At 35.8% G+C, this 17,185-nt stretch overlaps 2 protein-coding genes across 4 annotated transcripts in view; one reads left to right on the top strand and one right to left on the bottom strand.

Moving 5' to 3' along the window:
- Positions 1-17,185, top strand: part of LOC123557072 (ufm1-specific protease 2-like) — a 36,038-nt gene that overhangs the window by 13,169 nt on the left and 5,684 nt on the right. For all 3 annotated transcript variants that reach the window (XM_053543395.1, XM_053543396.1, XM_053543394.1), the window contains exons 8-11: positions 10,529-10,631; positions 11,143-11,289; positions 12,805-12,983; positions 13,620-13,718. In XM_053543395.1, the coding sequence (XP_053399370.1) occupies positions 10,529-10,631; positions 11,143-11,289; positions 12,805-12,983; positions 13,620-13,718 (528 nt within the window). The remainder of the gene's footprint in view (positions 1-10,528; positions 10,632-11,142; positions 11,290-12,804; positions 12,984-13,619; positions 13,719-17,185) is intronic.
- On the bottom strand, positions 2,356-5,722 carry LOC123557073 (uncharacterized). Its single transcript, XM_045348286.2, has 2 exons — positions 5,287-5,722; positions 2,356-3,839 (listed from the first exon to the last, which is right to left on the bottom strand). Exons 1-2 carry the CDS (start codon positions 5,622-5,624, stop codon positions 2,495-2,497), a joined length of 1,683 nt encoding a protein of 560 aa, XP_045204221.2. The 5' UTR covers positions 5,625-5,722; the 3' UTR covers positions 2,356-2,494.

Raw genomic sequence — 17,185 nt, 5'->3', positions numbered from 1 at the left:
GCAAGTACATATGGCTATCAATTAAAGGCATATACAAATACCTTTGAAACTTATTTTTTCCCATCATCATTCACATCATATGACAAAAGGGACATAGCTCCTGTGCCAATATTGTATGAATTATGCCCCCTTTTTAATTAGAATTTCAGTTTAATTTTGATGCTTTTTCATGATATCTGTGTTGTTACTGAATGGATTTGATTCAAACTTAAATTGGTTGTTCCACATCATCATTTACACCATATGACACAAGGTCGATAATGCTGGCACCAATGTTATATGAATTATGCCCTATTTTTAGCTCACCTGAGCAATGCTCAGGTGAGTTTTTGTGATCACTCGATGTCTGGCGTCTGTCTGTTGTCAGTCATCTGTCAACATTTAGCTAGTGTATGCGATATAGGCTGTATTTTTCAACTGATCTTCATGAAATTTTGTCAGAATGATTACCTTGATGAAATCTAGGCCAATTTCGAAAATGGGTCATCTGGGGTCAAAAACTAGGTCACTAGGTCAAATCAAAGAAAAACCTTGTTTATGCGATAGAGGCTTTATTTTTCAATTGATCTTCATGAATTTTGGTCAGAATGATTACCTTGATGAAGTCTAGGCCAAGTTTGAAAAGGGGTCATCTGAGGTCAAAAACTAGGTCACTAGATCAAATCAAAGAAAAACCTTGTGTATGCGATAGATGCTGTATTTTTCAACTGATCTTCATGAAATTTTGTCAGAATGATTATCTTGATGAAATCTAGGCCATGTTCGAAAACGGGTCATCTATGGTCAAAAACTAGGTCAGTAGGTCAAATCAAAGAAAAACCTTGTGTATGCGATAGAGGCTGTATTTTCAATTGATTTTCATGAATGTTTGTCAAGATGATTACCTTGATGAAATCTAGGCCAAGTTCGAAAATGGGTCATCTGGGATCAAAAACTAGGTCACTAGGTCAAATCAAAGAAAAACCTTGTGTATGTGATAGATGCTGTATTTTTTTGACAACTGATCTCCATGAAATTTTGTCAGAATGATTACCTTGATGAAATCTAGGCAAAGTTTGAAAATAGGTCATCTGTGGTCAAAAACTAGGTCACTAGGTCAAATTAAAGAAAAACCTTGTGTATGTGATAGAGGCTGTATTTTTCAATTGATCTTCATGAATTTTGGTCAGAATGATTACCTTGATGAAATTTAGGTCAAGTTCGAATGTGGGTCGTCTTGGGTCAAAACCTAGGTCACTAGGTCATATCAAAGAAAAACCTTGTGTATGCAATAGGGACCGCATTTTACACCGAATCTTCATGAATTTGATCAGAATGTTTGTCTGGATGAAATCTGGGTAAAGTTTGAATATGGGTCATCTGGGATCAAGAACTAGGTCACCAGGTCAAATTAAAGAAAAACCTTGTGTAGGCAATAGGGGCTGCATATTACACTGGATATTTATAAAATCAATATGGGTCATCTGGGATCAAAAGCTAGGTCACTAGGTTAAATCAAAGAAAAACTTTGTTTATGCCATAGAGGCTGTATTTTTCAATTGATCTTCATGAATTTTGGTCAGAATGATTTCCTTGATGAAATCTAGGTCATGTTCGAATGTGGGTCATCTTGGGTCAAAAACTAGGTTACTAGGTCAAATCAAAGAAAAACCTTGTGTATGCAGTAGTGGCTGCATTTTACACCCAATGTTCATGACATTTGATCAGAGAATTTGTTTGGATGAAATCAAGGTTGAGTTTGAATATGGGTCATCTAGGGTCAAAACTAGGTCACCCGGTCAAATTAAAGAAAAACCTTGTGTATGCCATAGGGGCTGCATTTTACACTGGATATTCATAAAATTTAGTCAGAATGATTGCCTTGATGAAATCTAGGCCAAGTTCAAATATGGGTCATCTGGAAAACATGTTTACACTGTTATGATGTGTTTCTCAGGTGAGCGACCTAGGGCCATCTTGGCCCTTTTGTTTATTTAGAATTTCATGTTCAAGTTGTGATGCACTTTTGCACTATCTCACTTATTACTAAATAGATTTTATTCAAACTTAAAATAGTTAATTATTAGACATAATGCATTGCTCTTGCAGAAACTTTCCATAAATTATATCCCTTTTATTCTTATTTAATGTTTTGATACACTTTATCTCAATCTCTGTTATTACTTAATACATTTGACACAGACATAAGTTATAGTCCATTATTTTCATCCACATTTTGGTCATTGAACACTTAGTGAAAGCTCCAGCTTCCTCAAATGTGCCATATTTCACTAACAAGCTCCGAAATAGCCGAGCATGCTATCTACTGTGACAGCTCTTGTTTAAATTTAGGAGCAGGAAGAGAAAACACAAAACAATGTTTTAATTATTATATGTTTACAGCTGTAATGTATGTACAGATGTACGGTTGCTAAAGTTAAATATAATATTGAACAAAACTAAGCTTTCATGGCTAATTTGAGTAGATGTTTTATTACAAATTAAATTTAAAGATTTATTCTAGATCATAAATGCTAACTGTATTGTCATGCCCAGTAACAGCAAGCTTGTTTTGTTGTGGGTAAAAGGAGATTGAGAAAATGTTTGTCATATTTATGTTTAGTACTCCCAACTTTTTCTTGGATTCCTCACTTATCTGGACAATTTTTGAGGAACGTAATGAACCGACAAATATGTTTCCTTTTCTGTCGGTACATACTCCCCAAGGTATAACTAAATCAGGATCTATAAATGTTGATTCATAACTTCCCTGTGTGTCTAGTGTGATCATACCTTTTACAGTGTCAGTTATATACACTTTGTCCTTTTTTGTGCCTAGACTGATATGTATGCTGGAACTAAAAATTTCATTGCCCAGTCTGTCTGTTGTAATTTTGCACAGCATAGTACCAGTCATATCATGAATATAGACTGTATTCCCAGCATCAGATATGTAAAGTTTCCCTTCCTTATGTGCCAGACCATAGCAGTGATGATCCAGCTTCAGTTGCCTTGTGGTAGCCATCTTGTGGCCAAGAGACACAAACTGGATGATACAGTTACTAAGGCTGACTGCAGCTTCATCATCACTAGTCTGACAGACAGCATATGGTCCAGCACAAAGATCTAGATGATTCTTAAATGTAGCTGTGGAAATATCTACATGTTTCAGTTTTCTGTTATGGAAGTCTGTCAGCAGGAGGCTACCATCTGAAATAAAACAGGAACCAAATATACAGCAGTCATTTCTGTCTTCTGTCAGTTTCACGCTGATCCTTTTCCGTGTTCTCACTGTGTAGGCTGTTGTCTTTGGTTTGTATTTTGTTCTCATACTTGAGAGCTGACCAAGTGTCTTTAGATGTTCTAGAAATGTTTTGATGTTTACATTAGGTTTAAATTCTAATTCTGCATCTTGTTCTTGTCTCAGATGTTTTTCAGCTTCTTTGGTTTTATCAATAGTTTTCACAGCCTGGTTTACACAGACAAACTCCTGTGCTTTATTACCAGCAGACTTCTCCAGTTTGGTGGTGAACAGTGTAAGGTCATCACTGAATTTATTTGCTTCCTTGATCTGCTTGAGTAACATTGTTTCAATTCTTTCAAACTGTGCTTCAACCACTTTAATGGACTCTGTTTCAAGTTTCTCAAGCATAGCTTCCATTTCCTTCCTGAACATTCTTATACAATCAGTTGTTTCATCCTTGCTTTTCTTTAGCTCTCTTACTAGTTGTTCTCGTGTCTTCTTTATATCTTCAGTGGTTTTCTTCATGGCTTTCAGCTTCATTTTAGTTTCCTCGAAAGTAGATTGTTTGTATAGATTGTCAACATCCTCTGGGACTGACCTTATGTCTTTGCATGCCCTAAAAAAGTTTGTTAGCAAAACCATGAAAATTATGCAGACACACCTCAAATTTAGAAGGAATCATTCTACCTTTTTACCTGTTTATATGACAATAATGTGTGAGGAAAGTAGTTACTATAATAATAAGTAGAAGGATTTTAATTTTTTGTCCACTAATTTGCCAGCAATACCTCTAAGTTAGGCTCTAAACGCATATATTTCCAGATATTCCTTATATTGTTCTAAAGTCTGATTCGATTTTTTTTCTATTTTACTTGTATTTTATAAGTACGGTTAAGCATTGTCCTATCTTTATATCTTTGATATACATTTTGTTTTGTAATATGTTTTTGTATCAAAATTAAATACAGAGAAGATAGAGTTTCTTTTCATAGTGAATTTATTTCAACGAGTTTGATAAATTCAATGTGGAAAGACACAAATTTTACATGTAAGCTTTTCCTGCTGAAACATCAAAATTTCGTCTTTTTATACTTATTATAAACCAAGTCAGTTTGACCAACGTTTCCTATACTTAAAACGACATCAATGTCTAAGCTATATTATCCCTTTCCGAAGGTGGAGGGATATAGTTTTGGCGTCATCTGTCCATGCGTCCGTCCGGAGCCATGTTTAGGAAGTGGTATGAAATATTTAAATAAAACTTCATAATATTATACATGTTCACCACTAGGGAAATGCAGCCTGTCAGGTTTCAGTCAGATTGCCCGAGTAACACCAGAAATAAGGCCCTTAGTAGTAATGTTAACTTTATAGGGTACTATAAATATGGCAATTTCTGCTTCATAACTTGTGACATATTTGATTTAGAACTATGAAACTTTTAGATCACCATAATGTGGTAGCGCACACTCAGTTTCGTCAGGATCTCTTTAGTAACTTTAGAGTTATTGCCCTTTAATTGTTTAAAAATCCACATATTTGTGCATAACAAACTAACCAGTTGGTAGAATTTCATTAAACTTCTTTCATTTTTTTTTCCATGAACATTTATTATCAACAAGATAAAAAAATTCATTGACGTCACTGATAAACTGATTGAAAAATTGATGTCAAAAAACTTATTATTAAATGTGTGAGCCTACAATACATCAGTTCAGAGGCATATATTTCTTTGTCATTTTAATTTTTTATGAAATATATGACAATGCCTTAAGAAATGACAATTTGAAATTCATGTAAATCTATTGGAAATTTAAAATTGTTTTTGGAAGTTTTATTTGACAGTTGCTATATATGTAGAGAAAAACACTGATCACTCGAGGTCGTTAGGGGAAGAGCATTATGTTGTAGTTAAATCTATGGTTCCGAGTGATCGAAAATGAAAATTATATAAAAAATGATGATCAAAAATGAAAATAATATGGAAAATGGCCAGGGACCACATGAGCATGGGTGCTGGATCAGTCAATGCTCATATAAATATAATGAATAATCAGTGATACCTGTGATTGAGAGCTACACAGCTGGCACATACAACTTCATTGTGGTTGATGCAAAACATGTCTAGTATCTTTGCTTTATGCGTAGAACATCTCTCAGTAGGAAAACTCGGCAGGTCGGTTGGGTGTAGACCATGCGAGCTGAAATCATCTTTATCCAGGATCTGGTGACCACTCAGAGTGGGAAACATTTTGTGCGAGTCTGTACATGGTATACAGTAATAATCCTGACATTCTACACAATATTTTTCAGCTTCTCTTGTTATGTTTTTCTTTGTACATACACAGCACTTGACTGTTATTATTTCATCTGATGCAACTATGATTTCTTTGGACGCCATATTTTTACATTGATGTTAAAGTTTACTTCCTTCTACATTCAGTGCAGTTTAAACAGTTAAACAAGGACAGAAAAATCAATATATGTAATTTAAAACTGCTTATTCCCATACCTGCATTATTTTATATTTGTAAACCTAGGCAGACTTGATATTGATCGTAAACTTAAACTTCATGGTATCTTTAATGATAGCCTATTTAAGTATAATGTGTGCATGTATTATGAGCTGATATTTATTTTACGATAAATTTCAATTTCATGAGTTCAGTCAAAATGTTATGATAAATTATATTATAGAAAATTTGGCCTCTGTGGCTGAGTGACTCGGACTTCAAACCACTTGCCCCTCACAAATGTGGGTTCAAGCCTAGCTAGGGCATTGAATTCTTCATGTGAGGAACCCATCCAGCTGGCATAAGTCTGCAGTTCTACTCAGGTGCTGGCTTGTAATTGTTACGTTTCAAGTTTATTCAAAAGTCAAGGCCCTTAAGGGCATCTGACATAAACATTACAAACAATGTAACAAACAACATTGCATATGAAACAAGATGTCATTATTGTGAACTGTGTACAAGGAGGATGAGAAATTATATTAAGGTAGTGGACCCGGAATCACAATTGGTAAACTATAAACCCTCTAAATAATGAAATAATGCAAACGGGGGCATCTAGGATCCTTATTAAATCGTGAAAAGTCACCATATGACCCATAATTGTGTTGTTGTGATGTTAAACCCAACAAACAACAACAACAAATATGAAATTCAGCATAGAAAGACTTTGACACTCACTACTAATTGAAATACTGTTAAAAAGAAGTGTAGACCCAATCACCATGTATAATGTTTTCCTATAGAAAGCCGTGAACTCAAAACAAGACTGAAATTTTAACTTTAATAAAACATAAAAAAATCAACCCAAAAAAACTTAAAATGTTAGCTCATCACAACATTGTGTCTTCCCATTTACAATAATTTGATATTTAACTGTTAACCGAGGTGCTTATCCAACCAATCAACCAACCATAATCCTAAAACTAGAATCAGGAGCTGAAGCTGAGTTGTTTCAATAAAGACTTATCTCTGGCTAATAAATCATTAGTATTTCTTTCCAGGAGTTTGAAGAGATAACATATACAACTGCTTTATACTCTAACCACTTACGGTTGCATGATCGTAAGAGGCGACTAATAGGGTCTTAACACTTGGTTTTGCAGTCAAACTCTGTGATTCCAGCAGGTATGCAAATTTTGATTCCATACCTCATGTTTTTATTTCGATGTAAATGAGATGTGGAACCAGAATTTGTAGTCCTGTTTGGCGCCATATAACCTATACTGTGTTGGTGCGCCGTAAAACCCAAATAAATAAATAAATAAATTACATTGAAATAAATATTTTAGGTACTAAAAACGAAACAAAGGTACAAAATATTTTGAAAATAAACTTATATTGTATTGAACCAACATTCACACAATTGAATGTATGTGTAATCCCCAAATGCCTAACACTATATCTTTTAAATTAGCATTGTATAATGTTTGATCAGTTATTTAAATTTTGAGAGAAGAGCTATTGTTGTCATCCTTTTGTGGGCGTCGGCATCCGCATTACAGAAGTTTTGCATGTAAGCAAATTTCTGAGAAACTTCTATACCTTAAGGTAACTTGACATGGACAACCAAGATGGCGTCACAAAATTGAGGTTGGTCACATTATTTACTTCTATAGATGATATGCTGCTACAGAGGTCTAAAGATGCATTTTAATCATTTAATACACACATATACCATTGTAAAAATGCATTTAATTTATAAAATTATAAAATCAAAAGTTCTGAAACTCACCATGAAAACTAAGCAATTTTTGTGCACATTTTGCAGAAAAGTTAGGTATACAAACTGAAAATAATTGATATCCTCATATCTTTGAATATGTCCTTCAGGTGCTCCACCTATGAAGAAAAGAACTTATCCACTGAGTTTTATGCTATTTGCTCTGTAATTTGGTCAGTAAATTATAAATTTCAATATTTTGTTGCAAATAAATTCAGTAACAAGAGGCTATGCAATTCCAAAAATATGTTTATCGTAAAACTCTCCCAGTCCTATGAATGGAAAGTGAACCCAAACATAGCTGATTTCGGGTCTTTTACATTATGTTTTATGACCCTTGCATGTTCAAATGCAGAAATCCTCATCTAAACTGGCTCTATATGTTTTGGGGGCAACAGAAATTCAAGAAAATGTACTTTATCAATTACATTAAACATCCATTAATTTAGTATGGCCTATGATCCACACTTTCCATGAGATTTCCATGCAAGTCAGAGAAGATTTGACATTGAGGGTTATTCAAACAGTAGCAAACATATTTGAACTAGGACACAGATTGAAAAGATTGTAAGCATTATATAAAATTGAAATACAAACAATGCAAAATTACTAAGAAATGAACACATCACTCAAAACTCTTAATATGTGAGGATGTTAAGTCTCAGAAATACGGACAAAGTAAACTTACATGTACTATTTTTTTAACGACCCTCATACTGCAGGCAGGTTTCAACTTTTTAGGGTGAAAATATAGAAATTTATAATTTACTAATGAAATTACCGAGCAAATAGCATAAAACTCAGTTGATAAGTTCTTTTGTTTATAGGTGGAGCACCTAAAGGACATATTCAAAGATATGAGGATATAATTTTTTTTCAGTTTGGATACATAACTTTTCCGCAAAATGTGCACAAAAATTGACTAGTTTTCATGGTGAGTTCCAGAACATTTGATTTTATAATTTTATAAATTAAATGTATTTTGTCAATTGTATATGTATGTATTAAATGATTTAAATGCAATTTTAGACCTTTGTAGCAGTATATCGTCTATACGAGTAAATAATGTGACCAACCCCAATTTCGTGACGCCATCTTGGTTGTTCATGTCAAGTTACCTTAATACATGTATTTATGCCTCCTGGCATTTAGTAATTGAACTGTCTGTCTGGTTATCCGTACGAACCACATTTTACCCTTTCATCTTCAGCTAACATGAATGACCCGATTTAGTTTATACTTACACTCAGCAATCCTTGTGGCAAAACTAAACCATATACATGTATAAGTGGATTGTGGCAAAACTAACCCATATACATGTATAAGTGACTGGACCCTGCATATGACTTTGGCTTCAAACTTTTAAACCTTAATTAACAACAATTTTGGTCCTACAGCCCTCATAAATGACCTAATTTATTTCATACTCACACTCAACAAACCTTGTGGCGAGACCTACAAAATGACCATTATAATGTATATGACCTTGACCTCCATATGGCATTCACCTTTACACTTAAAACCTCAAACAACAAAATCTTTGGTCATACATCTGGGGCCATGATATGGCATTTTTATGCCCCCCAACTTTGGGGGGAGGGGGCATATAGATTTGCCTTTGTCCGTCCGTCCTTCCTTCCGAGAATGTTGTGTCGCGCCTAGCTCCAAAAGTATTTGACGTAGAGTCACAAAACTTTACAGGAATGTTGGTCAGCATGTGTAGTTGTGCACCTGGGGTTTCGCGTCTGGATTTATTCAGTCTTGTAGAAGTTATGGCCCCTGACTTTGCAAAAATTGGTCATTTTAGTGTTGTGTCACGCCTAGCTCCAAAAGTATTTGACGTAGAGTCACAAAACTTTACAGGAAAGTTGGTCAGCATGTGGATTTGTGCACCTAGGGTTTCGCATCCGGATTATGACCCCTGACTTAGTAAAAAATTGGTCATTTTAATGTTGTGTTGCGCGTAGCTTCAAAAGTATTTGACCTAGAGTCACCAAAGTTGACAGGAATGTTGGTCAGCATGTACAGTTGTGCACCTGGGGTTTCGCGTCCGATTCATTTAGTCGTGTAGGAGTTATGGCCCCTGACTTAGTTAAAAATTGGAAATTTATTGTTCTGTCGGGCGTAGCTCCAAAAGTATTTGACCTAAAGTCACCATAGTTTACAGGAATGTTGATCAGCATGTGCAGTTGTGCACCTGGGGTTTCGCGTCCGGATTCATTCAGTATTGTAGGAGTTGTGGCCCCTGACCTAGGAAAGAATTTGTGTCCTTTGTCATGTAGTGGGGGCATCTGTGTCCCATGGACACATTTCTAGTTGAAAATGCGGCTCCTTGTTTGCATCATGAGATGACATCACATGACCAGTTACAAAAGTCTTATCATGTTTTGGTCAACATTATTGTAAAGTCATTTAAGTTTGTGGGCATAAAATTTCGTGGTTTGGGCTTAAATGTGAGGAACTGAAGTCAGGGTTTCAACTTTAATTTGAGGAAAGAAAGAATTTGAATTTTATATTTTCATTTAGATTTAATTTTAGATCAAGGCAGCCGAAAATCTACAAAAGTTAGTCCCCCACAAATATTAATGATTTCACAGTTTGACAAAATTTTTGTGAAAGCAGTTATTTCAGAAAGTATTACACCAAATGTGTTCAAACTTCAGACACATAACTGACAATATTTGAGTGCAGGTTTCATAATTCTTTTACATTTTTAGCTCACCAGAGCACAAAGTTTCTTCATACATTGTTGTCATTATGAGATGACCACTCTGTTCTAAGGTTCTATAACTCAGGTGTACAGATTACAAAATTATGCACCTTTTCAACTTACAAAATTGTTTGTTTTTGTATGTAAACTAGCACATCTGTTATGTAGAAAGGTTTCAAATAGTGGAGCACATTCGACAGCTGTTGTTTACATCAATATCGTAGAAATGGTGATTCAGTAGGAAACAACTATACTCCACAGTCTTTTTCATGTTTTGAAAATAAAAATTATCTGATCTAAAAATGTAGGCCAGTCCCTTTAGGAGTCATAAAGAATTTAATGATTTCTGTTTTGTTTTGCAGGGAGACAAATTTATATTGCCAGAGGTTTACCATTTCCAGCCAATGGAACTTTCAACTCTGTTTAATGTGATATTCCCATGGAATGTCCGAGATGACCAATTAGGTATAGTATCATAACATCTAGTTGAAATAGTTGTATTAAATTTGAGTTATTAAGTAGATTTAATGGTAAATGGCTTTGATGTAAAAAATAAAATACCATAGAAAATACATGATAGTAATCTTTCAAAATTTGTCTGTAGTTTATCTGTGCCATGTCATTTGACTGTTCAGTGATGGACTATCTGTGGATTTGTTATCATATCTCATTCTTTTTTTTGTTGGGGTTTAACATCACACCGACACAATTATAGGTAATATGGTGACTTTCCACCTTTGATTGTGGAGGAAGACCCCAGGTGCCCCTTTGTGCATTATTTCATCATGAGCGGGCACCTGGGAAGAACCACCGACCTTCCGCAAGCCAGCTGGATGGCTTCCTAACATGAAGAATTCAATGCCCCAAGTGAGGCTTGAACCCGCATCGGTGAGGGGCAAGTGATTGGAAGTCAGCGACCTTATATCTCATTCTTAAGCCTATGGATATTTCCTAATTAAATGTGTATATTTTTCAGAAAAGGAACGTAGGTTACTACACCAGTGTCTATGTTTGCCTGCAGACAGACCATTATTTAGGAGAGCAAACAAATACAGGTTTCCTGTTGAAGGACAAGATGGCAGTTATTTGAGAAATGTTCATTTAAATTGTCCAAAGTCTAAAGGTAAGAAATTATTGTGTAGTAGAGCACAAAAATTTGAAAAATTATCTATATTTAACTTTTTATGCCCCCCCCCCCTCCCCCCCCTTCAAAGAAGGAGGGTATATTGTTTTGCAGATGTCGGTCGGTCAGTTTGTCAGTCAGTCCATACCAATTGGTTTCTGGATGATTACTCAAGAATGATTGGGCCTAGGATCATTAAAGTTGATAGGGAGGTTGGTCATTACTAGCAGATGACCCCTATTGATTTTGAAGTCGGTAGGTCACAATGGGCCAGAACAGTTAAACGGTTTCTGGATGGTAACTAAAAAACGCTTGGGCCTAGGATCATGAAAATTGATAGGTAGGTTGGTCATGACCAGCAGATGACTGCTATTGCTTTTGAAATCAGTAGATCAAAGGTCAAGATCACAGTGACCCAGAACCGTTAAATCCTCTCCAGACGATAACTTAAGAGCCCTTGAGTCTAGGATCACGAAATCTGATAGGGAGGTTGATCATGACCAGTAGATGACCCTAGTTAATTTGAGGTCAGTAGGTCAAAGGTCAAGGTCACAGTGACCCAGAACAGTTCAACCATTTCCAAATGATAACTTGAGAACGCTTGGGCCTAGGATCACGAAACTTAATAGGAAGGTTGGTCATGGCCAGCAGATGACCCCTATTGATTTTGAGGTCAGTAGGTTAAAGGTCAAGTTCACATTGACCCAGAACAGTAGGACCTTTTCTGCCAAATAACTAGAGAATTCTTTGGTCTAAGATCACATTTGATGCGGAAGTCACTAATGACTGGTAAATGACCCATAATATTATTATTATTGATTGAGGTCAGTACATCAAATGTCCAGTGCACAAATAATTTCTGTTCCTTGTGCAGTTACTGAATGCGTCAAGGGGAGCATTTCATGTTCTACAAGCTTTTGTTACTGTGTATGATGCTAATTCATATAATAATGACACATTAGATAAAGATTCAAACATATATACATTTATCTTACCTCCTTTGTGTTTGTGGCGGGGCCTCCGTGGCCGAGTGGTTAGAGTCGTTGACTTCAAACCATTTGCCCCTCATCGATGTGGGTTCGAAACCTCATTTGGGGTGTAGAATTCTTCACGTGAGGAAGCCATCCAGCTGGCTTACGGAAGGTCGGTGGTTCTACCCAGGTGCCCGCTCGTGATGAAATTATGCACGGAGGGGCACCTGGGGTCTTCCTCCACCATTAAAGCTGGAAAGTCGCCATATGACCCAAAATTGTGTCGGTGCGACGTTAAAACCAACAAAATAAATAAATTGTGTTTGTGGCATTTCTGTTGGTCAAGAGTTGTCTCACCTGTCTCAAATTATTTCTCAAGAAGATTGGTGATTCTTTGCAGGGACCTGTTTTCATCAGATATAAAGCACAGATGTACACTAGGTCTTCATACACTAGTAAGAAGCTTGAATGTTGCAATATGACCAACATTGGGTTGGTGTGACTCAGAATTACCATTAACTAAATTTGTAATTTATTGTTTCAGTGAGTGGTGGAAAACAGTATACAGTGAGGGGTAACTATACCTACCACCATTATATGCAAGACAGGTTTGATGACAATAAATGGGGATGTGCATATAGGTCTCTACAGACACTTGTGTCCTGGTTTAAACTTCAAGGTTACACAGAAAGAGACATTCCAACACATAGGGAGATACAACAAGTATGATCATGTATATTGAAAAAAATGAATCAAATGAAGCTTATCAAGAAAAATACATCCATGATGTATATGTACATTTTTTGTGAGTTTAAATAAAATATAATTTCATCAAATAATAATAATCTCTAAATTATAAGATTGAGAAAAAGATGTGGCAAATGGTCTTAAAATCTGTCTTTCAGAGTCTATTTTACTTAGTAATAGGTAATCATGAGGAAAAAATTTTAAAAAGTAGTATATTCAATTTATAGAATTTTAGAGAAAGCATAGGATCAGAGATTTTGAGGGTACACAATTATTTAGGATTTGAACTTATCCAAAGTAAGTGACCATATACCCTAAGTTGCAGGAGGAATCAATCTGCTTTCGAATTTGAAAACCCCACTAAAGCTGTAGATTACCTCTATGAGGGAACTATACAGCTGACTTGCTGGGTGCCTAACTGTGCTGCTGAGGACTTTATGATTGGCATTTTTGTTTATCGTTCAAACTTCACATCTAATTGTTTGTCATTATTTTATTCTTTTAGACAGTCAATTTCTTTTTTATATTAACATTAAATGGACAATATATTAATTTTTTGTGTGATTTATTGTATATTGTATAACGTGATTAGAGTGATGAAATAATTTACAGACATTGGTTGACATTGGTGACAAAGAGCCGAGTTTTGTTGGTTCAAGGAAATGGATTGGATCAATGGAAGTCAGTTTCGTCCTGGACACACTGTTGGAGGTAAGTATATATATAAAAATCTGGGACACATCATTTAGCAGTAATAGATACTAGCAAATGTACAATCCACCTGTCGGACTGACTTGTTAGAAGGGTCAATACATTACAAATCATATGCACAAATAGCTCAAGGCTTGAATTCAGGAGTTGCAGGTTTGATAAGGAATGTTGTAGTGTTCTTGTGGAGATTTGGGAGCAAACAGTATGTCTGAATCAGTCATCCCCTACCTTTGATTGATTTAGTTTTGAGCATTGTACTATCATTAAATTTTGTACTTCATGAAATTTTCGTGCATAACAGCTTATTTCTAATGGAGTCAGTTATGAAATAGGAATGCATGTTTCTGTGTTAAAGAGAAATCATAATAGTTTTTTTTTCCTTTCATAGATTTTTTTTAAATTCACATATATGATAGGAAAATTTGTGCTGAAAACAATGATCAAATAAAAACAATAGGTCACCAGGCTTGTTTTTGTGAAAAATTGTTTTGAACACACCCACTGTTGCTGAAACTGCCAGCGATTTTTCAACATTTTCATAATTTTCTGCTTTTTTAGCTCACCTGTCACAAAGTGACAAGGTGAGCTTTTGTGATCGCGCGGTGTCCGTCGTCCGTCGTCCGTCCGTCCGTCCGTCCGTAAACTTTTGCTTGTGACCACTCTAGAGGTCACATTTTTCATGGGATCTTTATGAAAGTTGGTCAGAATGTTCATCTTGATGATATCTAGGTCAAGTTCGATACTGGGTCACGTGCGGTCAAAAACTAGGTCAGTAGGTCTAAAAATAGAAAAACCTTGTGACCTCTCTAGAGGCCATATATTTCACAAGATCTTCATGAAAATTGGTCAGAATGTTCACCTTGATGATATCTAGGTCAAGTTCGAAACTGGGTCACGTGCCGTCAAAAACTAGGTCAGTAGGTTTAAAAATAGAAAAACCTTGTGACCTCTCTAGAGGCCATATATTTCACAAGATCTTCATGAAAATTGGTCAGAATGTTCACCTTGATGATATCTAGGTCAAGTTCGAAACTGGGTCACGTGCCCTCAAAAACTATGTCAGTAGGTCTAAAAATAGAAAAACCTTGTGACCTCTCTAGAGGCCATATATTTCACAAGATCTTCATGAAAATTGGTCAGAATGTTCACCTTGATGATATCTAGGTCAAGTTCGAAACTGGGTCACGTGTTGTCAAAAACTAGGTCAGTAGGTCAAATAATAGAAAAACCTTGTGACCTCTCTAAAGGCCATATTTTTCATGGGATCTGTATGAAGGTTGGTCTGAATGTTTATCTTGATGATATCTAGGTCAAGTTCGAAACTGGGTCACGTGCAGTCAAAAACTAGGTCAGTAGGTCTAAAAATAGAAAAACCCTGTGACATCACTAGAGGCCATATATTTCATGAGATCTTCATGAAAATTGGTCAGAATGTCCATCTTGATGATATCTAGGTCAAGTTCGAAAGTGGGTCACGTGCCTACAAAAACTAGGTCAGTAGGTCAAATAATAGAAAAATCTTGTGACCTCTCTAGAGGCCATATTTTTCATGGGATCTGTATAAAAGTTGGTCGAAATGTTCATCTTGATGATATCTAGGTCAAGTTCAAAAGTGGCTCACGTGCCTTCAAAAACTAGGTCAATAGGTCAAATAATAGAAAAACCTTGTGACCTCTCTAAAGACCATATTTTTCATGGGATCTGTATGAAAATTGGTCTGAATGTTCATCTTGATGATATCTAGGTCAAGTTCGAAACAGGGTCATGTGCGGTCAAAAACTAGGTCAGTAGGTCTAAAAATAGAAAAACCTTGTGACCTCTCTAGAGGCCATATATTTCACAAGATCTTCATGAAAATTGGTCAGAATGTTCACCTTGATGATATCAAGGTCAGGTTCGAAACTGGGTCACGTGTTGTCAAAAACTAGGTCAGTAGGTCAAATAATAGAAAAACCTTGTGACCTCTCTAAAGGCCATATTTTTCATGGGATCTGTATGAAGGTTGGTCTGAATGTTTATCTTGATGATATCTAGGTCAAGTTCGAAACTGGGTCACGTGCAGTCAAAAACTAGTCAGTAGGTCTAAAAATAGAAAAACCCTGTGACATCACTAGAGGCCATATATTTCATGAGATCTTCATGAAAATTGGTCAGAATGTCCATCTGATGATATCTAGGTCAAGTTCGAAAGTGGGTCACGTGCCTACAAAACTAGGTCAGTAGGTCAAATAATAGAAAAATCTTGTGACCTCTCTAGAGGCCATATTTTTCATGGGATCTGTATAAAAGTTGGTCGAAATGTTCATCTTGATGATATCTAGGTCAAGTTCAAAAAGTGGCTCACGTGCCTTCAAAAACTAGTCAATAGGTCAAATAATAGAAAAACCTTGTGACCTCTCTAAAGACCATATTTTTCATGGGATCTGTATGAAAATTGGTCTGAATGTTCATCTTGATGATATCTAGGTCAAGTTCGAAACAGGGTCATGTGCGGTCAAAAACTAGGTCAGTAGGTCTAAAAATAGAAAAACCTTGTGACCTCTCTAGAGGCCATATATTTCACAAGATCTCATGAAAATTGGTCAGAATGTTCACCTTGATGATATCTAGTCAAGTTCGAAACTGGGTCACGTGCCCTCAAAAACTATGTCATAGGTCTAAAAATAGAAAAACATTGTGACCTCTCTAGAGGCCATATATTTCACAAGATCTTCATGAAAATTGGTCAGAATGTTCACCTTGATGATATCTAGGTCAAGTTCGAAACTGGTCACGTGTTGTCAAAAACTAGGTCCAGTAGTCAAATAATAGAAAAACCTTGTGACCTCTCTAAAGGCCATATTTTTCATGGGATCTGTATGAAGGTTGGTCTGAATGTTTATCTTGATGATATCTAGGTCAAGTTCGAAACTGGGTCACGTGCAGTCAAAAACTAGGTCAGTAGGTCTAAAAATAGAAAAACCCTGTGACATCACTAGAGGCCATATATTTCATGAGATCTTCATGAAAATTGGTCAGAATGTCCATCTTGATGATATCTAGGTCAAGTTCGAAAGTGGGTCACGTGCCTACAAAAACTAGGTCAGTAGGTCAAATAATAGAAAAATCTTGTGACCTCTCTAGAGGCCATATTTTTCATGGGATCTGTATAAAAGTTGGTCGGAATGTTCATCTTGATGATATCTAGGTCAAGTTCAAAAGTGGCTCACGTGCCTTCAAAAACTAGTCAATAGGTCAAATAATAGAAAAACCTTGTGACCCTTCTAAAGACCATATTTTTCATGGGATCTGTAGAAAATTGGTCTGAATGTTCATCTTGATGATATCTAGGTCAAGTTCGAACAGGGTCATGTGCGGTCAAAAACTAGGTCAGTAAGTCTAAAATAGAAAAACCTTGTGACCTCTCTAGAGCCATACTTTTGAATGGATCTCCATAAAAATTGGTCAGAATGTTCACCTGGTGATAT

Source organism: Mercenaria mercenaria, chromosome 5 (assembly GCF_021730395.1).
Source record: "Mercenaria mercenaria strain notata chromosome 5, MADL_Memer_1, whole genome shotgun sequence".
Taxonomy (NCBI): domain Eukaryota; kingdom Metazoa; phylum Mollusca; class Bivalvia; order Venerida; family Veneridae; genus Mercenaria; species Mercenaria mercenaria.
The sequence above is the reverse complement of the archived record's forward strand: the minus strand, read 5'-3'. Positions and strand labels throughout refer to the sequence as shown.